The following is a 25415-nucleotide window of genomic DNA, read 5'->3' on the forward strand; positions in this document are numbered from 1 at the left end:
TTCTGTTAATTTGATGAGTTCTTCTTATATTATGAATGTTCATCACTTCTCTGTTGCCAACATTTTCTTCCGGTCTTTTGGTTGTGTTTTAATTTTTTCTGTGCTAAATTTTAGAGCACATAGATATTTTTTCTTTTCATGTAGCCAAATCTGTGAATCATTTCCTTTTGTCTTCTGAGTTTTCTTTTTGTATTCCCCATACCAAAATTATTTAAAATAATTTAAGATTCTGTGTTTTCTTCAAAGTACTATTTGCATTTGGTTGAAGCAGATGAAATTGCTACTTTGTCTTGCTTGGGATAATCAAAGAGTATTGCAAGTCTGGCAACCCCAAGCAGGAGTCTCCTTTCCTCCTCTTCCTCCCCATTCCTGTGGCCTCCCTGGAGAGAGAACCACCTTAACTCTGGTTGGCATTTTCTTCTGGTATTTATAGAATATATCTTTCTTAAAATGCTACTTCTGGATTTTATTTAAAAATATTTTTGAGTGCCTGTTACATTCTAGATGCTGTTCTAGGCACTGGAGTTTCAACAGAGATCAAAACAAACATCCTCCTTTTCTAGCACTTTCGTGTTGGGAGTAGGAGTGGAGACAAATTACTAAATAATTCGTTAAATGGTAATAAGTGCTAAGAAGAAAAGTAAGGTGGAAGTGGAGATGGTGTGTTGAGGGAGCTGGGGAAATTTAAAATACGGTGGTCAGAGAAGGCTTCCCTGAGAAGGCCATGTTTGAGCAAAAACCCAAAGTGAGCCTTGTTGGGAATAAGCATTCCAAGCAGTGGTATAAGCACATGCAAAGGCCCTGAGACAGGATGCCTGTGCACAAGCCCTGACTGTGTGTGCAAAGGCCCTGAAGTTGGGTCAAGAGACCAGAGCAAAGCGACTGGGGAGAGTGATAGGAATGGAGGTTGTTGAGATAACAGAATGTTTGTGGGAGGAGGTACTTTGGCTCTCAGTCTCCAGATTATTGAAAGGCTCTAAGCAGAGTAGTAACATGAACTGCCTTCTCTTTCTAAGGATCACGCTGGCTGATTGGTTAGGAATGGATTGTAAGGGAGACGGGGCAGAAGCAGGGAGCTCCTATAGTCATTCAGGCAGAAAATGATTGTGGCTGGAAGCAGATGTTATCTGTGGAGGTGGTGAGAGGATGTCCCATTCTGGGTATATTTTGACGGCAGAACTGACGAGATTTCCCGACAAAGTGGCCAACCAAGGATGGGTGTATGGTTTTTGGATTTAGTAACTACAAAGATGGAGTTACTATTTACTCAGATGGGAAAGACTGTGGAGGAGTAGGTTGGGCTGAGGAAAGATCAGGAATTTCATTTGAGATGTACTGAGTTGACATCCAAATAGAGATCTGTGACATTCCAAGATTTAAATGCCAATTTTATGAGAATTATACTTTAAAACCATATTTCATAAGTTTTTACTGATGTGAAAGTACACTATGTGGTATGATCCTTACAGACCCATAACTTACCTCATTTTTTAGAGGTTGGTTTATTAATAAAAGTGGTTTGACTATTATTACTAAAAGAAAGGAGAAAGCTCCCTGGGCAATGTAAATTGTATGTAGTTTGCATAAAATTTTGTAATAAACTGAGTGTGGTGACACACACCTGTAATCCCACCTACTCCGAAGACTGAGGCGAGAGGATTGCTTGGGTCCAGGAGTTCAAGGTTTCAGTGAGCCACAGTGATACCACTCCAGCCTGGATGACAGAATGAGACGCTATCTCTTTGAAAATTAAATTGTAATACCAACATGAGCATAAATTGCTAGTATGCTGTAAATATGAATTGTAGAAATTGACACTGTTTAAAGTTGAATCCCTGTAAGTCAGCCCTTGACTTACAGGGATTCAACTTTAAACGGTGTCAATTTCTACAATTCATATTTACGGCATACTAGCAATTTAAAGATGGTCAAATCATATATGTTTATATATGTATATATTTGCATATACTTGAATTTTTAGGAATAATTCATTTCTTCCTATAGGCTTTTGAAAATTTTGCTTAGCTTTGGTGGATGGTGTAGAAGTTAGTGTATTTTTGGTCTTCCAGAACAGTGTGTTTGCTTCCAAAGTATAATTGTTTCTCGATGGTTGAACAGTCAGCATTAATAATTCTCCTTTTTCCTTCTGCAGTACAAAATAATCCATATGAAGAGTAATTTCTTTTTAACATTGGTCAGATGCATAGACTGTTTTCCTCTGGTTAATTCATTATAGAAAACTTGTTCTAATCCATTCACAAAGCGTCACTTACCATGCATCTCTTTTCTAACATATTTTCTTACAAATAATTTCCTGAAAAATCACTTTTTCTCTACTTACTCTGGAGTACATAATGCATTCTTTTAAAACAAGATCAGTTTGGGGACTTAATGTAAGTTCAGAGTGTTCTATTTGACTAAAGGGGTTTGCCATAAAGTTAAATAAAAATGAAACTGTCCATTTCTTGTTATTTCTCTCAAATATTATTATTTACCCACATTTACTCTTACTTTTAGGTATTTTTTCCTCATCCTATTTCTTATTTCTGTCTGTCCTCCTATGCTGAAGCAGCACTAATCTTCAACAAGTTATCTGCATGTTTTATAAATCCAGTAAAAATTCCCATTTATCCAATATTCAATCATTTTATTAAAGAATGTAATGCAAGTTAAGTACAGTTATGTTTAAATATACTGCCTTAATATTTTTCCAAAACATAGTATGTATGCATAGAGAACATTTAGAAGCATTCTTTCAAAAGTGGCACAGGTTCTTTCTTAAACACACAAAAAATAGTACATAATCTCAACATGTCTGGAATACTACTTGGAAATACTTTTTTCTGACAGAAAGAAACCATTTCTGCTTGGAGAATTTTAGATTGCACGGACTCAGCTGAAAAAACATATTAAAATTTCAAATAAATTTTTCTCTCTGTTCAGAACTATGTTTTTATACGCAATTTTACATATGCATATTGTATTTCTCATAATTTTGAAGGTATAAGTAAGAACTTATTTCTTTATTAGCTGGCTTACAAAAAATTAAATTCTCATATGGTTTCTTCTCTCTTTTTTTATGGTGATGTTCTGTGCTGTACTTTAAAAATAAATTGTCATTGGTATCAGGAAAACTTTTAAAGACCAAAGTAATATTTTTCTTTGCAAGTTGCAAATTGATATCTTTTATTAACTTTTGTGGTTTCATTAGGTACTTTGAGTTTCTGTTTTTATTTTTAGCCTGAGATGAGCTGAAACACTCAAGTGTATTTATGGCATGTGAACATTTCTTTACATTTTACTGACAGCAGTAACTTTGAACCTGCAACATTGCAGAAATGAATTTTCTAATAATATGTTTGAAGCCATTTTCCTCTTTATCTACAGAATTAGCATATGTATAATTGGCTAATATAATCTGTGAAAACGTTCATGTTTCTTTGGTGATTTTTTTCCGACATTGTTTTGTGAGATAAATACGGAAGCTAACTAACCTAGCCTGTTTAGATTTCAGTAACTTATAATTTTGTACTGGGATTTCCTCTCAGTTTAAACCCCCTCCCAAGGTTTTTACTTGTTTGTTACTGTAAGATGTTCTTAATTATCCTCCATAATCTTTGGAATAATTTTATGATTGGCATAATATGAGAGCATCATTTCAATAATAATTTTCTGTTAATATCATGTTACTACATAGGTTTCACATGTTTACTATAATTTGCAGTATTATAACAGCATTGGGATTGTATTCAAAATGTTTATATAAGTAGAAATGTTCAATGTTTTGTTGTCAGAAACTTAATATCATATAATAATTTCCAGCTGCTTAGTTTTTATTAATGTCTATATGGTTTTTTTTCTAAATCTTCTTAAAAAGTTCACTTATAGTAATTTTTTTTTTCTTATAGTTAAGGTACCTATTGAACCAGTTAAATATTTGCCTGGTCAAATTAATGTGATTGTTAAGTTGCAAAAAATAACTTTCATGAAATGATTTTTAAAAGTCTTCTGATTAGAAAAATAAAATCCACATTTTAGTAATTTTAAAGTGAGAAAAAAAGAATTTAAATGTTTATTTTTTTCTCCTTTGAAAAATTAAGCAGTTTTCTAGACTGTGTTTCCATCAAACAAATGTATTTCTTAAAACTTTAGGAACTTTAGCGTGGCTCCTTCACTAAACCTCTTCTGTGATTCAACACAGAACTTCTAGGACTTCTTTTCCCATGGTATAAACATGTACAAAATTTAAACATATTAAAAGCTTATTTTTAACATTAGAAATGCATAATATCTGATGTTATTAGACCAGATTGGAAATGTAATCAACAACTGAAACGGTCCCATTTGAAAAATTGCAGGTGGTAACATAATAGTACTGATTTCCTTTGAGTTAACAGAAAACCAAGTCCCATTTCCCTCTCATTCACCTGTGGGATTTTTGGAGGCTGTTGGTATGGGTGGTGAGTTATTTTGACTTTCCTTGAGGGCCTTTTATGTTAGTGGGCATGTTTGTAGCTAAAATGATCATGTATTTTTAATCAAATACCATCTTGAAGGTCAACATTTTATGAAAAAGTGAGATCATCAAAGTTATAAATATTTACATTATAAGTTTACATTGAAATTATATATTTGTGTGAGCTGAAGAATATAATAATTTGTGATTTTAGAAAAGACTTTTTTATCCATTTTATTAGTTTCGTTGTAAGTTTCAAAACACTAAGTACTTTATTTTATCGTTACTACTTAGGTAAGACTTCTGGTTCTCTCTCTTCCTTGCCCTTAATCTTAACTTCTTATATTATATTCTCATTTTTTATACTTTTCCATGGTTTTTATTTTTGTTGCTTGCTTTGTGCTTGAATTTATGTGGCTATTCCTAACTATTGTTAATATACATATTTGGTCTATTACCATAATTACTGAAAAATATAGACAGTTAAAACCTGACTCCAAGACATAACCAGTATGTATTCTGTGTTATATGTTGATATAACCACACAACTACATCTGCCAATATGGATTTCATTTGTTTGTTCATATGTTGTGAATGTTGTGCTTTTGTGTTTTATTTTTCAAATTATAAGATTATGTAATATAGAAAGTTTGAAAAATAGAACAAATAGTTGTCCACAGCCCTCTCTACTTAACACAACCATCATCTTTTTAGAAAATATATTTTCTTCTATATTTCTGTATCCATAACAGTTTTTATATTAGTAAAAAAGTAAAACTCTTAAGTATGATGATTGCATTCTGTCTTTTCTCCATTTATTATATGAAATGCATTTCTATAGTATTATATAGTTTTATAATTATAATAGTTTCAACTCCATTTCTTTGAGGTGTTTTATAATTTAATCAATCATCTCCATATTTCTGTGTATCTTGGTTGCTTCCAAGTTTTTTTATTGTTAAAAAATATCGCTAACTTTTGAAATTATAGGATAGGTAGTTATAATATTTAGCTGCAATATGAAACTTAATAACAAATGATTCTTAATTTATGTAAGCATTAAGATTAATACTCTACTGATGAATAATGTTTTTCAAATGCAATGTCGTGAAGTAGCTTTGAAAGTGAGCAAATCGCAACTGCCGAAGCTTTAGAATTTTTTACTTAAGAGAAATTAGACTGATCGGAATAGTTGCAAAAAGTCTTATTTTCTAGTCATGGTTCTGCAATGTGAAAACACCTTAAACTGCAAGTATTTGGGAATAAGTTTTGTGTCCCCTAGTGGTTGAGGGCCAATGACACTGCCTTACATATTTTTGCATTTACATATCATTTCAAATACAGGAGAGTATAAAAATATGTTTCCTTGTACTTGGAAAATGTCTTCTAACAGGAAAAACTTTACGTTTTTAATCGCTAAGTTAAACTACTGGTCCTCTTTGTTAATTTTTTCTATTAAATTATTTCATACCCTGACATAATGTAATAGAAATGAGCTAAATTCATTTTTTCTGTTATCCATCTATGTATGTAGGATAATATTTCAGTCTTTTTTCTTGACTTCATGTTATCATTTGAAATTTGAACCAAAGCCTTGGCCATCATTGTTTATTATGTTGAAGAATCTGCTTAAACACATGGATTGTACCCACCTCTTAGGGTTGCTGTAAGAATTCAATAAATTCACCCCGCATAAAGTGCTTTGAGTAGTGCCTGTCATCTACTATGTGCCTAACAAATTTCAAACACTACCACCACTTACACTGCTGTTTTGGTATTGATATTATTAAAAAGAGAAAGAAAAGTGAGGTCTGGTGGCTCATGCCTGTAAACCTAGCACTTTGGGAGGCTGAGGTGGGGCCAGGAGTTTGAAGTTAGCCTGTACAACCTAGTGAGACCCCATCTCTACAAAGTAAAAATTTTGAAAAATAACTGGGTGTGGTGGAATGTGCCTGTGTGCCCAGCTACTTGGGAGGCTGAGGTGGGAGGATCGTTGGAACCCAGGGGTTTGAGGCTACGCTGAGCCATGATCATACCACTTTACTTCAGCCTGGATGACACAACGAGACTCATTCTCAAAAAAATAGGTAAATAAAAAGAGAATAAGCTCAATTTAGACCAAGAATCATCTTTTTCTCTCATGGCATAATGTATAATCTGGTATTTCAATACAATGTATGTGTCAACATAAAATAGTAAAAGGATTGTTCAGCATTTCTGGGACCTTCGGTTAATTATTTAGAAAAATGTAAAGTTACAGGCACAATCCCAGGCCTGATTTCATCATGTTTACATGTCAGTAACTCCAGATGGAATTAAAAAATTAAGTGTAAAAGCCATGCAGCCCACTTTTTAACACTTCAGAAAATATCAGTGAATATTTATTAGAACTAAGATGGAAAAGTTATAGAAACAGTGGAAGAAATCACAAAGGAAAGATATTTATAGATTCAAACACATAAACAGTTTACATGTCTTTATAATAATGGTTAAAAGGAAAATTGAAAACCTTATGTCTTTTTAACAAATAGAACAAAGGGCTCATGACCTTATTAAAAGACACCTGTGTATATGTATTTATGAAGACTTATCCAACCGTGATCAAAATGTATAAACCAACAATTTACAGAGGAAGTAAGAAATGCAAGTGAGTAATCAACATGAAAAAAAAAAAACCCTCAACCCCACTAACAGTTAAAATAACAATGTTGTACAGTTTTCACTTGTCAAATCACTAAAGATTTTAAAGAAGAGATCAAAAGTCCTTTGATGAGAGAATGGTGAAATGGGCCACCATACATACTGCTGGTGGGAATGGACATTAATAATAACCAATCCGAGAAGCATTTGGACAGGATCTGTCTAGCTTCTAGCAATTTGCTCTAATGAAATCATCAGTGACATGGAATAAAGGGATGTTTATTGCAGTCTTATTGAACTAAGAAGCAACTACGAGCAACTCAGATCTTTCCCTTTACAGTTAAATTTTTAACTTTAAACAAAGCTCTAAATTAAATGATAAATGAATAAGTCATCATAAATTATTTCTACTGGAAAACATTAGATAAGCAGTGCCTGTGATTAGGGACTGACCTGCAACTGCAGTCTTACTCTGAAGTCACTTTCCTATTGTAATAAACTAAACGTGCTGTTCCTTTCAAAAACACAAATCTCTAGCAGCTGTGGGTAAGCTCCCTGGAAAAAGCCTGTCCATAAAAATGTTGAGCCAATTATAAATTGCAAAAACATGAAATGTAAGGAAAAAAATTTTTTTTTTATGTAAACCTGTTCCCTTTCTCTAAATTCCTTGTTAATGGATCCCTTTTCCTTCTGTCTTTTTTGAAGCCAGCTCTTGCTAAGAATTTTGCACTGAAAATGAACTGAAATCAAACAGGTTCACGTTTATCTAAAAGAATCCTCTGTGTACTTTCAGTTTAAGGTCACATTTTTTGGTCTTCCTTTTAATAAGGGAAGTAATATCTGAAGGCAAGAAACGATTAACTCCCTTTCCTGACACAGGATTACTCTCCTGTAAGCTTAGATTTACCTAAGGTGTACTGGCACATCACTCATTATTTTACTGAAATTTGAAAATTACAGTCTCTATACTGCCTGGAAGGACATGTTAAGTGTGCTGTCACCTCTGACTCCCCATGGAGCACAAAATCTAGAAAAATTGCCCTTAGGGGTTCGGGGAAGGCTGAAAACTCATCACAAATAATTACTTTGAATTTCATAGCTCTTGCTGTATCCTTTGTTCTGGCTATTTTATTGGTTGTCTGGGCTGGCAATGTTTCCTTCTTTGTTTCTCACTCGGTCTGTGTGTGTAAACATATATATGTATGTACATGTATATATGTGTCAGTATATATGCGTATGTATGTATTTATATCAGATGTGTGTGTATGTAAACACAGAGCATTTATATGTATTTGTGAATGAGGGGAGTAAGTAAAAAAAACAAAGGAAAGTATACTCTCTTTAGATATAAATATGGTAATAAATAGCTATATTCCTAGAAAGAGAATCTGTGAAGACAAATGAAAAAATAGTTAATACATACTAATCCTTTCCGTTGTGTGCATTTATTTATTTATTTAGAGACAAGGTCTTGCTCTGTTGCCCAGGCTGGAGTGCAGTGGCGGGATCTTGGCTCATTGCAACCCCCACCTCCTGGATTCAAGTGATTCTCATGACTCAGCCTCCCGAGTAGCTGAGATTACAGGGATGCGCCACTACGCCTGGCTATTTCTGTTGTATTTAAAATGTCTTAATATTTAATAAGGTACTTTAGGGTATCTACAATATTTAACATATTTAAATCTGGCTTTAATTTTAACATTTTGTTTGTTTTATACATTAGTCAATTTAAAACTTATTAATGAGCCTCTTAGCTCTGCCTCCTCGTCCTGCTTTTTAAATTTCTGTTAGACTCTGTGCTGTGGGACTACAGGGGATACATGTTCCTGCCTTTAAGATTCTTTTAAGTAGTTGGAGGCATTGTAGCATGAATCTGTAGCTAACACATAAAGTACTTACCATATGCCAGAGATGGGCCGAAAGCTTTACATGAATTATTCAATCCTTAACCACCTTTTGAGGCAGATACTACTATAATCTGTATTGTAAAGTAGAGGAAATGAGCTTTGAGAAGTAAGTCAGCAGAGCCTCGGTACTGGTCCAGATTGCGATTCAGTGACCGGCTGCTCCCATGGAACCTCTGTGGTGACCTGAGTGCCTTTGCTCCTTTGCACTGTAAAATATCATTCAAGGCACTAAAGCTTCATAATCTGTGTGAATTGATTGGTGTTGCGATGTGAACAAGTGCAGTGTATGGTGGCGCCATCTGTGCCCCATGGGGAGCAGGCTTAGATGACCTCCAGAGCTTCTTCCAGCTCTAAGGCTTGTTTGTGGAGCAGTAGCCTTTGACACCTCTTAGAATTTTAACTCTTAGAAAATGCCAAATGTGTCATGCTTTCGTTGTTGAAATTTACATGAAGTAGATGAAACAGGAATGGTAATAGAGGTTTTTTGCTACCTTTTAAAATTACTTCCATTCAGTAAACATTTATCAAGCACTTGTTCTGTAGCAAGCCTTGTGCAACTGACATCACCAAACCATCTATGTGACACGGTATCCATCTTTGACGCTCGTGCAACATCACTTTAGGAGATCTGATTACCTTCTCTCTTTTTCTCACTAACTATTCATTGTTTAGGATGAAAGTAAAAACTTGGCTGGGTGCAGTGGCTCACGTCTATAATCCCAAAACTTTGGGAGGCCAAGGTGGGTGGGTCTCCTGAGGTCAGGAGTTCGAGACCAGCCTGGCCAACATGGAGAAACGCTGTCTCTACTAAAAATACAAAAATTAGCCAGGCATGATGGCAGATGCCTGTAGTCCCTCAGGAGGCTGAGGCATGAAAATCGCTTGAACCCAGGAGGCAGAGGTTGCAGTGAGCCAAGATGGCACCACTGCACTCCAGCCTGAACTACAGAAGTGAAACCCTGTCTCAAAAAAAAAAAAAAAAGAAATTAAAAACTTGAGTGAATTGTAAAGACTAAATTTGGTAAGCACATTGAAATTCAAGATTTAGCTGAGATTTGCTCATCAGAAATTTGTCAGGTTTTTACTTTTAGATGTTATTTCTCATGGATGAAACATTTATGTCCTTGTTATATCCATTCCTGTGCCAAAAGTTTGTAGTGACTTGACAGCAAGCCTCCCTCCATAGAAGGAATAATTGTAAAGGAATTTATAGTTCTACCTGCTTATCCCATAATTGCCTCTGATAAGTCAAGAGCTGTGGGAACATGAAATCAGAATGCTGTGAAATACCCGCATTCTAACTTGTTGTTAGAATAGCTCATGTATCGTCTTTGTGCTATACCAGAAGCCCTGCTATACTGGGCTCCAGTCTGGGCCAACATGCACCAGTGACAGAGTAGGTGCTGGGGGTGTTTTGAGATAACTAAATTCTGCAATTAGGAAGAGATCCTTGTCTGAAAACCACTGTGCCAAAGCACGAGGGGTAGTTGTGAGGACCTTGGCTACTTCTGGTGTGGTGTGTGATGGCTGTGACAGGGAGGTGGCTGGCTTTGGTGGCTCATGCCTACAATCCCAGCACTTTGGGAGGCTCAGGTGGGTGGATCACTTTTGCTCAGTGGTTCAAGACCAGCATGGGTAACATGGTGAAACCTTATCTCTACCACAAAAAAATTTAGCCAGGCGTGGTGGTGCATGCCTGTGGTCCCAGCTACTCAGGAGGCTGAGGTGGGAAGATGGCTTGAGCCCGGGAGGCAGAGGTTGCAGAGAGCCAAGATCACGCCACTGCACTCCAGCCTGGGCAACAGAGCCAAACCCTGTCTCAGGAAAAAAAAAAAAAAAAAAGAATCCCCTTTTCTGGGTTCTACGAAGCTTTCCCTATAACCTAGAAAACAAGATGAACAAAGAATAATAGACAATTTTTTCTCTGACACTTTACATAGAAGTTTGAATCCTCTCTGCACGTATGATGTTGGAATTCCACCTCTTTTTCTCATCCTAGGGCCAGAGGGATGCATTTACCTTCTGGCTTCCCAGCTTCCCTCGGATGTCATCTCTGTCTTATGGGACACCCATGTGTTTATGACTTGTCCTGTTCTCTTCTCCTCTTTACTTCTGTAAAGGAGCTTTAGAGCAACTGTTTCAGATCCTTTATAAATAACCCTTTGTCTCAACCCAAATATCTTCTCAAAATAAGAGTGACTCTTAGAGGGCCACAGAAGCATGTTATCAGATGAACTTTAGTCATTCTGTCCTTAATATCTTGATGAATTTTTATTAAACTCTGAATCCATAAGGTGAGTCAGATAAAGCCATTCTTAGCCATTGGTAATTGTTTGATATTTTCTTTATTTTGAATCCTGTTAATTTCTTAAACCCAATGGTAACAATTATTCATTTCTTTTATGTAGTCATCCCATGGTGTCCATGGGAGATTGGTTCCAAGACCCCCTTGGTTACCAAAATCTGCAGATGCTCAAGCCCCTGATATGTAGTATTTGCATGTAACCTATGCACATCCTCCTGTATACTTTAAATCATCTCTAGATTACTCATAATACAATGTAAATGCTATGTAAATTGTTGTTATACTCTATTGTTTAGGGAATAATGATGAGAAAAAAAGTCTCAGTACAGATGCAGTAACACTCAACACATGTTCAATACAGATACAGTGAAAAAAATTTCATTCCATAATTGGTTAAATCCACATGGACGGAACCCACAGATTCAGACAGCTGACTATATTCCCTAAAATCCACACAGATGAGTTATTACATTTTTTCCATTTTGTTACAAAATATTTGTTTATAAAAAATTTTACTTATTGAAGTGGATGAATATTCTTTTTGAGGAGAATGTATTTTTATACCTTCAAAATGTACTTGCATTTTATTTTGAACTGTGTAGCTGATATAAAATATATATAGGGGTTTTGGGGTTTTTAAAAATTAAAAAAAATTTTTTTTGAGATAGAGTCTTACTTTGTCACCTAGGCTGGAGTGCAGTGGTGCAATCTGCGATCTCAGCTCACTGCAACCTCTGTCTTCCAAGTTCAAGCAATTCTCCTGCCTCAGCCTCCTGAGTAGCTGGGATTATAGATGTGCACCACCATGCTTAGCTAAGTTTTTTTGCATTTTTAGTAGAGATAGGGTTTCTCCATATTGCCTCAGCTGGTCTTGAGCTCCTGGGCTCGAGCAATCTGTCTTCTTGGCCTCCCAAAGTGCTGGGATTACAGGCATGAGCCACCGCGTCTGACCCTATTTCTTAATTTGATGTATGTCACATTGTGAAAGCATAGCATCTCCATTAGAGGAGAGAACCAGAGACTTGATCATTTATTCCATCCGCTGGAGTCCAGTTAAAGTTAAATGACTTGCCGAAGACCAACTAATTGTTGCCTAAGTGAGCCTGGTTCTGTCAGCCTGACTGATGCATAGTCATATACTATACGCTCCCTAATTTAGTTTTCTTTTTATTTAACAATGGATGCCATCTGTGCCATGGGTACATTGTTAGATTATGCTTAGAATGTAGTATAAAGTTTGTTAATGTTTATGAATGAGAAAACTTGTTGCTTACATTTTAAATGCTTTTACAGTGTTTTTAACTTTTTCATATCAAATGTGTTTACCAATCAGTTTATGATAAATTATGATTTCTGGCTTATTTTGCTTTGTTATACAGTTACTTTACTCATTAATTTTTTTCAACAGAGCTATTGTTTAAATCAAATAAAATTTACATTATTATAACTACATAAATATTAGTTAATTCTAAGTTATTGTTTTAATAAAATTGTATACTATTAATTTTTTCTTACTGAATGCACTTATAACAATATTATGATCAATAGTCTGGGCACAGTGGCTCATGCCTGTAATCCCAACACTTTGGGAAGCTAAAGTGGGGGGATTGCTTGAGGCCAGAAGTTCAAGACCAGCCTGGGAAACATAGCAAGACCCTGTCTCTACAAAATATTTTAAAAATTAGCCAGGCATGGTGGTGTGTGCCTGTAGTCCCAACTGCCTGGGAGGCTGAGGTGGGAGGATTGCTTGAGCCCAGGAGTTCAGTACTGCAGTGAGCTCTGATGGTGCCACTGCTCTCCAGGTTGGGCAACAGAGTGAGACCCTGTCTCTGAAACATTTGGGTTTTAACATTAAAAAAAAACAATATTATGGTAAATAAAATCCAACTCAACTCTGAGGGTTTTTTATTTTTGTTTCTTTAGAGTTTCTTTTTTGGTTCATCTTACTAAAAATATATTTATTTTAATATTTGCAGCTGGTTTTAGAAGAAGTTTTCGTCTTAGTAGAAAAGATAAGAAAACAAATAAATCCATGTATGAATGCAGGAAGAGTGATCAGTATGACACAGCTGACGTACCCACGTACGAAGAAGTGACACCGTATCGGCGACAAACGAATGAGAAATACAGACTTGTTGTCTTGGTTGGTAAGTGTTTCTGTGTATAATTCTGAGGAAATAAGTCAGGTAGTAAGAATTTAACTTCAAAGTAAATCATACTTGACGTTTTCAAGCTAAAAATCTCCTCCTCTTGAACACATTTTGTCTGGTCTCTGAAACAAAACCCTTAGTTTATGTACTTAATTGACTTGCAGAGACTTTTAAGACATCTCTGAAGAATGGTACTGTTATTTTACTGGAACCTTTGTAAAGTGGGGATAGCAAACACTGTTGTAATACATGAATCATACATCAGGGCAATTAAATAATGGAAATGAGTAACTTTGAACACACTGCATGTTTGTTTCAAAGCATTTTGAGGCAGCAGCATGATGTGAACTTCAGATAGCATTCATATCTTCAGTGAAATAAAGTATTACAGCAGAGTTCTAGAATCTTTCAGCCTAGAGAGCCAGCACAGTCACTTTAAAGTTGATAATTGGCTCGGTGCAGTGGCTCTCAGTTGTCATCCAAGCACTTTGGGAGGCCGAAGCAGGAGGATCACTTGAGGTCAGGAATTTGAGACCAGCCTGGCCAACATGGTGAAATCCCATCTCTACAAAAATACAAAAATTACCCGGGTGCAGTGGCATAGGCCTGTATTCCCAGCTATTCAGGAGGCTGAGGCAAGGAGAATCATTTGAACCTGGGAGGTAGAGGTTGCAGTGGGCCAAGATTGCACCACTGCACTCCAGCCTGGGTGACAGAGTGAGATTCTATCTCAAAAAAAAAAAAAAAAAGTAGTTAATAAATGAATGTAGGTATTTTCAAAAATACTGTTTGGTTTGACTCAGATTAGCATCCTAGCATCTTGTATGCCCTTCACAAATGTGAACAGTCACAAGCTCCATGTATACTCACTTCATCCTCAATGCATTTCTTTAAAAAATCTAGTGAGAGAAATTTAAACTTCCAGGATCAAAGCCAATGATTTTAGAAAAGTTTTTGAGTAAAAGAGCATGATGCTTCTTTGAATTAGTACATTCTCACACTGCTATAATTACCTGAAACTGGATAATTTATATAGAAAAGAGGTTTAATTGACTCACAGTTCCATTGGCTGTACAGGAAGCATGACTGGGAGCCCTTAAGAAACTTAACAGTCATGCCAGAAGGTGAAGGGGAAACAGGTGTGGGCTTCACATGGTGACAGGGGAGAGAGAGAGTGATTGGAGGAGTACCACACACTTTTGAACCATCAGATCTCCTGAGAGCTCATTATCATGAGAACAGAATGGGGGAAATCCACCTCCACGGTCCAGCCACCTCCCACCAGGTCCCTCCCCCAGCATTGAAAATTACAATTCAACATGAGATTTGGGTGGGGACACAGGGCCAAACCATATCACTCTTGTTAATTGTTCTTTTATAAACTCATGATGATACTTATAGAGATGAGAATCAATGGAGAAGCTGAGAATTACCCCATTTTCGTAAGACGGAATCCTTTGAAAGGTTACAAGCTGTGCTGTTCATTCAGAGATGGTGGGTGACTCATGGGAAATGATGCAGTTTCTTACATCTATAGGTCCCGGAAGTGAACACTAGCATCATTACATATCAACATTGTTTGCATTATTCTGAAACACATACATGCTTCAAAAGAAATTCAAAATTTCCTTTACTAATAATGTCCACATTTCCTAATCCATTTATACTGAGCCTCCTCAAGGAGGAGGAGGAAGAATTTATTACTATGGTGCTTACAATGCCTTGCTTCTCATCCTTGTAGAGTTGTGCTAATGAGAGTACTTGCATTTCCCAGCTCATTGGGCCTGCTTCAGACCTCCTGCTCCTCTCCCACCCCACTGTCCCTTCTGTGCCTCTTCCTTCACCAGCACAGGTCCCAGCAGCATCTCATCTGTCCTTGTTGCCTCTTCTTCTCAGCCAAGGGGAGAGGCATGTTGTAATAAAAGGGCAATGAGGCCAGTGCAGTGGCTTATGCCTGTAATCCCAGCACGTTGGGAGGCTATGCCAGGAGGATCACTTGAGGTCAGGAGTTCCAGACCAGCCCGCCCAAGATGGCAAGACCCTGTCTCCACTAATAATACAAAAATTAGTCAGGTGTGGTGGCAGGCACTTGTATTTCCAGCTACTTCAGAAGCTGAGGCACAAGAATGGCTTGAACCCGGGAGATGGAGTTTACAGTGAGCTGAAATTGCACCACTGCACTCCAGCCTGGGCAACAGAGCAAGACTCTCTCCAAAAAAAAAAAAAGACATGTTAGTCTGTTGTGTGTTGCTGTAAAGGAATACCTGAGATTGGGTAATTCACAAAGAAAAATGGTTTGTTTGGCTCACGGTTCTAATGGCTGGAAGTTTGGGCATCTGGCGCGTGCCTCAGGCTGCTTTCACTTGTGGTGGAAGATGAAGGGAAGCCTGTGTGTGCAGAGAACACCTGGAGAGAGAGGACACAGGAGTGGTGGAGTGTCAGGCTCTTTTTAACAACCAGCTTTCTTGAGGGATGAATAGAGTGAAAACTCACTCACTGCCTCACCCTAGGGAAGGCATTAATCTGTTCATGAGGGATCTGCTCTTATGATCCAAACACCTCTCCTTGGGCCCCATCTCCGACACTGGGATCAAATTTCAACATGCAATTTGGGGAGAAAAACATCAAAACTGTAGCAAGAGGGAAAAATAAAATGGGAAACCTCATTATCTTAGAGACCACCTCTCGAGATTTGACTCTGCCTGCTTTTGTTTGCCTTTCACAGTCCCCAAGTTGTTGCCTTTTGCACGCTGTCCAGAGGTTTGGGCTGTATTCAGTGGGGGGTTAGGTTCTGGTGGGCTTTCCCCACCATAGTGGATCTGGAACTCTCTGAGGCTTTAAACTCCTCTAACTGACACAACTTGGCCTTTCTTCATGGGTGTGCCTTAGTCAGCCTCCTCAAAACTGGGTCATGGAACCCCAGCCCTGCTGGTCAGCAACTGAAAGTGTCATCGGGACAAAAGAATATCACGGCATCATTCCAACTACCTTTTGAGGCAAAATGTGCTTCCGGAATTATATATCACCATATTCTATTGTCAGCCAAAAATCATATAATGACCTGATGTATTTTCACTTCTCCTCTATTTGAATCTAATTGTCCAGATCCATGATCATTGATTGCACTAAAACTCATTTGGCCAAAATCGTCAGTAAAGAGGTTAACTTAATCATACTCACTTCAGTTGCCCTGTTTCCCCTTTGGCCTTTGGGTTTCTGGTACCCAAATTCTGAAGTGGGTGTGTACTCTGTTTTGGGGCCAAGTACCTCTCCTTTCCTTTTCCTTTTCCTTTTCCTTTTTCCTCTCCCCTCCCCTCCCCTTCTTATATTTTAAGTTCTGGGATACATGTGCAGAACATGCAGGTCTGTTACATAGGTATATATGTGTCCTATGGTGGTTTGCTGCTCAGAAACCCTTTCTGCTTTTGTATATGGTACATTGGAAGTAGATGTGGAGAAATTCCCATGTCTTTATATCCTGTGAGTCAGGATAGTGTAGAAGATAAGAGATGGACCTCTGGGACAAGATGGCTGCCTTCTAGTCCTTTTATGTACTTCGTTAGTCACATGACACAGGAACAATTCAAATTTTCTCTGGGCTTGAGTTTATTCATCTGAAAATTTGAGATAATAAAAACATCTACTTTCTAGGTTTCCTTTGACAGTTAAACAAAATAATCTGTGCAAAGATATAGGCCAATTCCTGACACCTAGTAAGGTTTTAATAAGAATATTTGTTGCCCTGAATAGTGGTGCATGCCTGTGGTCCCAGCAACTTGGCAGACTGAGGCAGGAGGATCACTTGACCCCAGGAGTTCAAGACCAGCCCAGTCATAGTGAAACCTCATCTCTAAAAATAAAAAAAGAGACTGGGCACAATGGCTCACACCTGAATTCCCAGTGCTTTGGGAGGCTGAAGCAGGAGGAGTACTGGGAGCCAAGAATTCAAGACCAGCCTGGGCAACATAGTGAGACTCCATCTTTACAAAAAAACAAAATAAATAAAATTAGCAAGGCATGGTGGTGTGCCTGTAGTCCCAGCTACTTGAAGCTGAGATGAGAGGATTGCTTGAGCCTGTGGGTTGGAGATTACCGTGAGCTATGGTTATACCACTGCACACTCTGGCCTGGGTAACAGAGTTCAAACGAAGAAGAAGGAGGAGGAGGAGGAGAAGGAGGAGGGAGGAGGAAGGAGGAAAGAGGAAAAATTAAAGAAGAAAGAGAAGGAAGAGGAGAAGGAGGAGAGAGGAAGGAGGAAGAGGAAAAATTAAGAAGGAAGAGGAAAAGGAGGAGGGAGGAGGAGGAAGGAGGAGGAGGAAGAAGGAGGAGGAGGAGGTCTTACATATTACTTAAAGATAGTAATAAGATAAACATGAAATGTTCAAATATCAGTAGGCTTCTGCTGGTTTTGAACCTCAGTGATCAAAACACTTATTAGATTATCTAGAAATTTATCACCTAAAATAGATAATGAAGACACAGACACAAATTGTGGAAATTCTGTATTATTTCTGAATTAACTGTTTACTGTTTATGATTATAAAAACATTGTATACATAGGAATTTATTTCCTTGGGTCCTAAAATGTGTATATGTATAGGAAGATGGAAAGAGTGTAAGTGTCATAGTCCTCCTTGAAAGTAATTTTTGTCTGGATGCGGTGGCTCACACCTGTAATCCCAGCACTTTTTGAGAGGCCGAGGTGGGTGGATCACCTGAGGTCAGGAGTTCATGACCAGACTGGCCAACATGATGAAACCCTGTCTTTACTAAAAATATAAAACATAGTCAGATGTGATGGCAGGCACCTGTAGTCCCAGGTACTCAGGAGTCTGAGGCAGGAGAATCACTTGAACCTGGGAGGTGGAGGTTGCAGTGAGCTGAGATTGTGCCACTGGGTGACAGAACAAGACTCTGTCTGAAATAATAATATTAATTAATAATAATAATTTTTTACCCAGTGTTTCAAAGCCATTGGGAAAACTGATACTTGCCTTGAAACTGTTCCATAAATATTGTTGAGGAAATACAAAGTATTATTTTTCTGTATTATTATCAAATGCTATATGGTTTTTATTCTTGTTTTTAATGACCAAGAAATAATAATAGACCAGGCTGTTACCATGGCAAAAATACAACAATGAAAGACTTTGAGCTTTGATCAGAAGTAGTTAATTTTCTGTTCATTTTGAAAATGTGCTATTCTTAAGCCTCATTTTAGCCACCAAAACATCTCAATGACAGTTTCTGTTAAATTTTCTTCTGCATTTAAAAATGTTTTCTAGAAAGTATGTTGAAACCAAATGTCAGGCTTTTAGTACATTTTCCTACATGACAAGTTTTATCTTCAGTGAAACCCAACTTTTTGAAAAGTGAAGTAATAAAGTCAAAATAATGTGTGGGTGGGTGAGGGAGGGAATGGGGAGAACACTTGGGTGTTAAAAAGCAACTAAAACATTTTTCATGGTTTAAGCCAAAACAAGAGCAAAAATTCATCTTGTGGATATTCAGACAATTTGTGACTTGTTCTGTCTGGCTAGGAGGTACAAGAGGAAACTAATAATAAATCTTTCTGTATATTTCAGAGCATTTCAGTACTATTCTCCTCTCCTTTGTGCTGAATCTTATATGCTGCCCAAATTCTGCTTGTAGAGATAATTTGAATAAATAGGCATTTATTATAAGACTGTCATTATTTTTCCATAAAACTGTGGCACAACACAAAGCCTCCCACATAAAGCAAAGCAAAAAGTAAGTGCTCAAAACTAAATGTGAATGTTAGTGTGTTTATTAAAACTCTCATGCCTTTTGTTGCACTTTGATTGAAGGCTTGTAGGAATTAGAGTTGGCTCTGGAGGATTTTATATAGATAACTGTAAAGCCGAAAGTCATAATGAAATTCATGAGAATGTGATGGATTTAAAATTGTAACCTTTGTAAGTAAAAGGTAAATGTGATCTCTATTGGAATCACAGTTGGCTTTTTTATGCCATTGGTCAATCTTAAACATTTATTTTCAGACTTCTTTTCTGGGCATAAATCACAAATCTGTTCATTCAACTGAGTTTCATGGTGTACCAGCTATGCCAGACACTGTTCTGAGCACAGAAACATTTTTTGCCCTTGTGCCATTTACGTTCTAATGGGAGAAGATGGACCAAAACGTTTTTATAATAAATTACAAATAAATAATAAAATCACTTGTATAGTTGTTAGAGGGTGATAAGTCTATGGGAGAAAGTAAAAGTGGAGCAGGATAAGGGGAATGGAGAGTTAGGGACAAGGACAGGATACATTTTGAATGGGGAACATGGTGGCCCCATGCGCAAACTTTGAACTAAGGCAGTTCCCCATACTACCTTCTACTTAGCTAAGGAACCCTCAGGGATGACTTTATTTTGACCTCTTAATTTTATTGCACTCTTGTCATAGTTTTCAAGTAGAGTGAGATGAATATTTTAGTCAGTCTAAATAAGTGTAGGGTAAATGGCTACATGGAAAAAATGGTGCTCTTTCAATAAGCTTCCTGTTCCTTTTTTCTTTTCTTTCTTTCTCTCTTCTTTCTCTCTTTCTCTCTTTCTCTCTTTCTCTCTTTCTCTCTTTCTCTCTCTTTCTTTCTTTCTTTCTTTCTTTCTTTCTTTCTTTCTTTTCTTTCTCTCTCTCTCTTTCTTTCTTTCTTTCTTTCTTTCTTTCTCTCTCTCTTTCTTTCTTTCCTTTCTTTCTGTTTCTCTCTTTTTCTCCCCTTCCCTTCCCCTCTTTCTCTCCCTCTCCCTCTCCCTCCCTCCTTTCTTCTTCTCTCTCCCTTTCTTTCTCTCTCTCTCTCCCTCCTTCCCTCCCTCCCTTCCTTCCCCTCCCTTCCTCCCTCTGTCTCTCCCTCCTTCCTTCCTTTTTCTCTCCTTTTTACTTTCTTTCTCTTTCTCTCTCTCACACAAATTGATGCTTTATTAATAACACTTTTTGCCTATTACAAAAGCATAGAAGAAAGGAAATCTGAACCCACGTCAGAGATTGTTACAAACTTCTAAGTTGCTATACTTTTTATATAGTTTGATTTCAAGTGAACTTTAGTTTTATAGACAGATGTGTCACTCTCAAACATAAAAATCCAGATCACTAATATGATCATTCTAAGATTATGGGCCAAGTATAATAGCATAGTTGTTTTCATCTTATGCTTAGAACAACAAAATAGTGGTGCTACAATGTGATAAGTAGATATCTGTTTATCCCTGGTGTCTGATGCCAAAATACCTAAAGATTTCATCAGACTCATCTTGCAATAAATCATATGAATAAGTGGGTTTTTTTTTTTTTTTTCAGTTAACAAAAAGCAGTTTGGATATTTATTACAGACTCCAGTAATTCTGATATTTTTCTCTGGATAGTAAGAGTAACAAATCTAGCTAATACCATAAAAATGTTTGGGGGAATATGGAAGGAACTTTCCTGTGAAGCAGTATAGATACACCAGAGGTACAGCAGATAGTAAAAGCTGTCTCCATTCAGTACTTTCCATGTGATAGGACATTTTAATGTTTGTGCCAATATGCACAAAAATCAGTAGCAAAAGTGGATAGTAGTTGGTCAGAACAATACGTCTCTCCAATATCTAATTTAATATTTGACATTAATCCAAATATTAGACATAAATTCAAATAAAAATGGATTTTACCATTAATGCATTATGTTACGTGAATATGTAGTGTGTTAAAACTAATTTGGTAAATCTCCACCTACCTATATCTCTCTTTTTGTAAAGTTTTTTTTCTAACATATCATGAGCATTCATCTTTAGCAGATTGTCTTTTCTTGTGTATGGCATCACCTATCCATATTTAAGTTATTGAGACCAATCTGATAGTCATCAGCCTTAAGAAAAATTATACCTAAATTTTATGTTGGACATTTAGAGTAAAAATTATTTTATGCTTATTCTTTTTTTTTTTTTTTTTTTTTTTTTTTTTTTTTTTTTTTTTGAGATGGAGCCTTGCTCTGTTGCCCAGGCTAGAGTGCAGTGGCGTGATCTCAGCTCACTGCTCCACCTCCTGGGTTTGAGCCATTCTCCTACTGGGATTACAGGCACCCACTACCCCACCTGACTAATTTTTTTATTTCTAGTAGAGATGCAGTTTCACCATGTTGGCCAGGCTGTTCTTGAACTTATGATGTCAGGTGATCGCCCGCCTCAGCCTCCCTAAATGCTAGGATTATGCCCAGCCATATGCTTATTCTTTGTGACTGTCATTTAAAATATACATATATGACATTTCATTGACTTCAGTAATTATTTTCACAATAGTAATACATATTGCCGTTCAAGTAAATGTTTATTCATTCTCTCAGAATGTGCACTAACTTGTGAATAAGTAAAGAGTTGACGGCTCAAAATACAACACTTGAGAGCATGTCCATTAACAGGGTTTTTTTTTTTTTTTTTTAAGATGAATATAAGAACATCATACTTGATATTTTAAATCATTCTTTCAGTGCACGTATGGTTTTGAGTGCTCTTCTATGCGCTGATATTATTGCCTCAAATCTTTTTCTACTTATTTAGCTTGTTTTATTTTTTTGTTTGTTTTTGTTTTGTGTTTTAGAGAGGGTCTTGCTATGTTGCCCAGGCTGGTCTCAAATTCCTGGCCTCAAGTGATCTTCCTGTCCCGGACTCCCAACTAACTGGGATTCCAGGTTCAAACTGAGGCACCTGGCTTGTTTTTTGTTTTTGTTTTTGTTGTTGTTACTGTTGTATATGTCTGTATCAGATTCAAAAAGTAGATTATTTGGGGGGACCGTATGTACAGAATAAAAAACTTGTATGCATCAACTATGAATTAATTTTGAAAGTATACTGTGCTAGCATTCTAATAAAAATATACTTTTGGTTTTTGATACATAAACATTTGTTACAAATCATAAACACTTAAACATATTGTGGAATAAAAAGAAAATGTGAAACAGAAGAATGAAAATACGTCTCATAATTAACATTACATGAAATGAAGCAGTAATGTCAACCAATTTCAGGATCATTTGGGGAAAAGGTGTCATATATGTCTACATTCTTCTGTGTAAATTAAAGCTGAAAATTTGCATATAGGTTTTTTTTAACCTTTTTTAGATAAACATTAAAGAATCTTTGCATGTAGTTAACAGTGACTGTTTTCCTAAATGCAAAATCTTAAATAGAAACTTTATTAACATTTTATCGACATCTTAAGTGGGCTATATTTTTTTGAATTAAATGAATGAACCTTTTTATAAAATCATGCACCACATTTGCCTACTTTCAATAAGGAGTTACTAATTAAAAGCATAAAAAGGAATTTAAAATTGTATTATGCTTTTCTAATTATCTTAATTATCCAATTGACACACATTTTTCCCAAGACTTTCACCTACTGCAAATTGATACATACAGCTTTATTCTTCCTTTTCAACATGGTTTTATGAATTCTTGTGAAATGTTTTTTAAATGAAGCAGGTAAATGCTTATTTATATTTCTGGTTTGGCTATAAACATTATTTTATTTTCAAAGCTAGGAGTCACACCAACTTCAGTTCACTGCTTGAATTGCAGATTAGTAAGCTCCAAAATCATTTTTAATATGCCTTTTTGGCTTTTACTTACTACACATATCATCCTCGTGTTTGATTTTCCTTCATCCTGAATTGAGAATCCTAACAGATATTCCCAGTGTCTATGGCCCAGGCCTGGTATACACATCACCCTCATTCAGTTTATGTTAGATTTCTCAGAGATTCTACACAGAGTGAGTTTTGAAATTACCAGATTTGATTTCTGCCACTTTTTGTAGCCTGCATCTCTGCCTATTCCAGGAGCATAATTAGTCATCATGAAGTGTGGATAGCATGGACTGGGGGTGAGAGAGTCCGTGAAGTTCCCGTTCACAGCCGTAAACAGACAGCAGGGCAACAGCTACCCGAGTTCGTGTTTTATCGGCATTCTTTGGATAAGATCATAGGTAGAGTGGAAAGAATGCAGACGTTTGAGTTAGACAGACAGGCTTTTGAACACCAGCTAAGCCACATGCCAGATGTGTGACCTCTGGGAAATTACCTCACCTTTCATTGTCTCAGTGTTCTCATCTGTAAAATGAGGATAATGATACCTTTCTTGCAGGGATGTTTTGAGGATGAGTAACAGTGTATGGAAACCATGTCACACAAGTTTGTCATGTAAAAAGAACTCACTATGTCATCATCATAATTATGCCACAACCTATCATCTGTGATTTAAAGATGGGCTGTTTAGATTCTCTTCTCTTCTTCACTTTATCATTAGCAAGCTCAGTTGAAAATGAACTACAGAGTAATCTACTTATATATGCAATATAAGTGTATTTCACCAATTGTGATAAAAATTTCTATATTGAAGGGAAAAATGAATCTATTCTGTTGCAGAGGCACACGAATAAACCTAACTCAGTTTGCATCCCTAAATTGCTTCCAATGCAAAATAGACTTTTTATTCCAAATACAAACCAGCCAACTAAAAATTTGAATTTAGGCCTAACCCTAGAAGGAAGATTAGGTCAGGACGGTGCATCTAAGCTGTGGTCTTTTAAAGTCAAGGGGAGACTCTAGAACATCTCCAGTGGAGATGGCAGAATTGATCCAAGGGCCTGACTAAGAAAATGCTGTTTGTAGGCCTACTGGACAATTTTGCAATAAGAATGATTGAAATTATGTCTCTACTTATAACCTTTCTTTGGAGGATACTTCTACCTTTGAAGATGATGACCTAGAATAACCTAATTTAGGGAAAATTTTCCAAATAAAGTCATTAGCCTCCTAATGTTCTTGACACCCTGCATAGGTGTATACTACACAAGTGTGAGGTGAAGAGAGCTTGCTTGTAAGGGTTAGATTATAAAGTTATCACAGAGAGCCAAAATCAGATATAGTCAAAATCTAAGAATATCACATTTTAGGTGGCATATTTTTTCCCAATAGTTCAAATATACCTAGTTTATTTTCCTAAACAGTTAATTTTTTTTTTTTTTTGTAGTTAGGTAAGATTTTTAAGAATAAAAAAAAATGCTAGACTCTCACCTGACGAAGTATCTCATACTCTCGGAATCACTCCAGAGCTGAGACCTCCTAAGGAAATGGTGAATTCACATCCCTTCCTGCAGTTGTAAGTGTCTCGAGGGTCATGCCAGGCTGGGACACTTCATTTGCGTTTTATAATAGTGTTTTGCTATGTTTGCTTCTCTCTCTCTGTGTGTGTAAGCATATATAATTGGGTTTGCATCATTTGTACTAGAAGGTACCTTCATTGCAATACCACTTGTTTTTCCTTGTGTTTGTTTTAAAAAGTAAGTTTTAGAACTTATTCTGAATACTTTTTGAACCTTTAAAGTAGATAAATATGCAAGCCCCTCCGTGTTGCTGGGCATATCATAGACAACCAATAAGTGTGTATCCCTTTCACCCTCCTGCTTAGCAGTCTCATCTGTCACTGAAGTCTTAGGTTTTACTTCAATGTGAATACATTCACAATGGTATCCTAGCCCTGTCCTCTCTGTTACATTGCAGCTCTTGTCTGAGTTTAGGGAGCAAGATTTTCCTCCCGTAAACTCACTGTGCCTAGAGTGAATTCATCACCTTCCCTTTTATTTTGAGATAAAGAGCCAAGTTCAAATGTGAATCCCAGCAACTTCTATTGGTGAACTTGAGCACATTATCTAATCATCATGTCTATGTGTTCTAGGGGCAAATACTTTCTTTCTCTCACACTCCTTTGGTTCATTCGACAAAAATTTCACCTCCATAATAGTGTCATTATTGAGTATAATTTAAATAAGTAATCTAACTAGGGCCTTCAATTTGCCAGCTAGGGAAGCAGTTGTTAAATAAGGCAGAAGGCATTCCTGTTTTCACAGAACTCAGTCTGTTAGATGATCAAGACAAGGAAACAGGCAGGTACAGTAGAG

The 25415-nt window shown here is 36.7% G+C and overlaps 1 protein-coding gene across 5 annotated transcripts in view; it reads left to right on the plus strand.

Annotated features, from left to right (window-relative positions):
- The window catches only part of MPP7 (membrane palmitoylated protein 7), a 241838-nt gene that overhangs the window by 196475 nt on the left and 19948 nt on the right, over window positions 1-25415 (plus strand). For all 5 annotated transcript variants that reach the window (XM_017535464.2, XM_017535465.2, XM_037740952.1 and 2 more), the window contains one exon: window positions 13285-13455. In XM_017535464.2, coding sequence (XP_017390953.1) covers window positions 13285-13455 — 171 coding nt within the window. The remainder of the gene's footprint in view (window positions 1-13284; window positions 13456-25415) is intronic.

Source organism: Cebus imitator, unplaced genomic scaffold (assembly GCF_001604975.1).
Source record: "Cebus imitator isolate Cc_AM_T3 unplaced genomic scaffold, Cebus_imitator-1.0 Scaffold92, whole genome shotgun sequence".
Classification (NCBI taxonomy): domain Eukaryota; kingdom Metazoa; phylum Chordata; class Mammalia; order Primates; family Cebidae; genus Cebus; species Cebus imitator.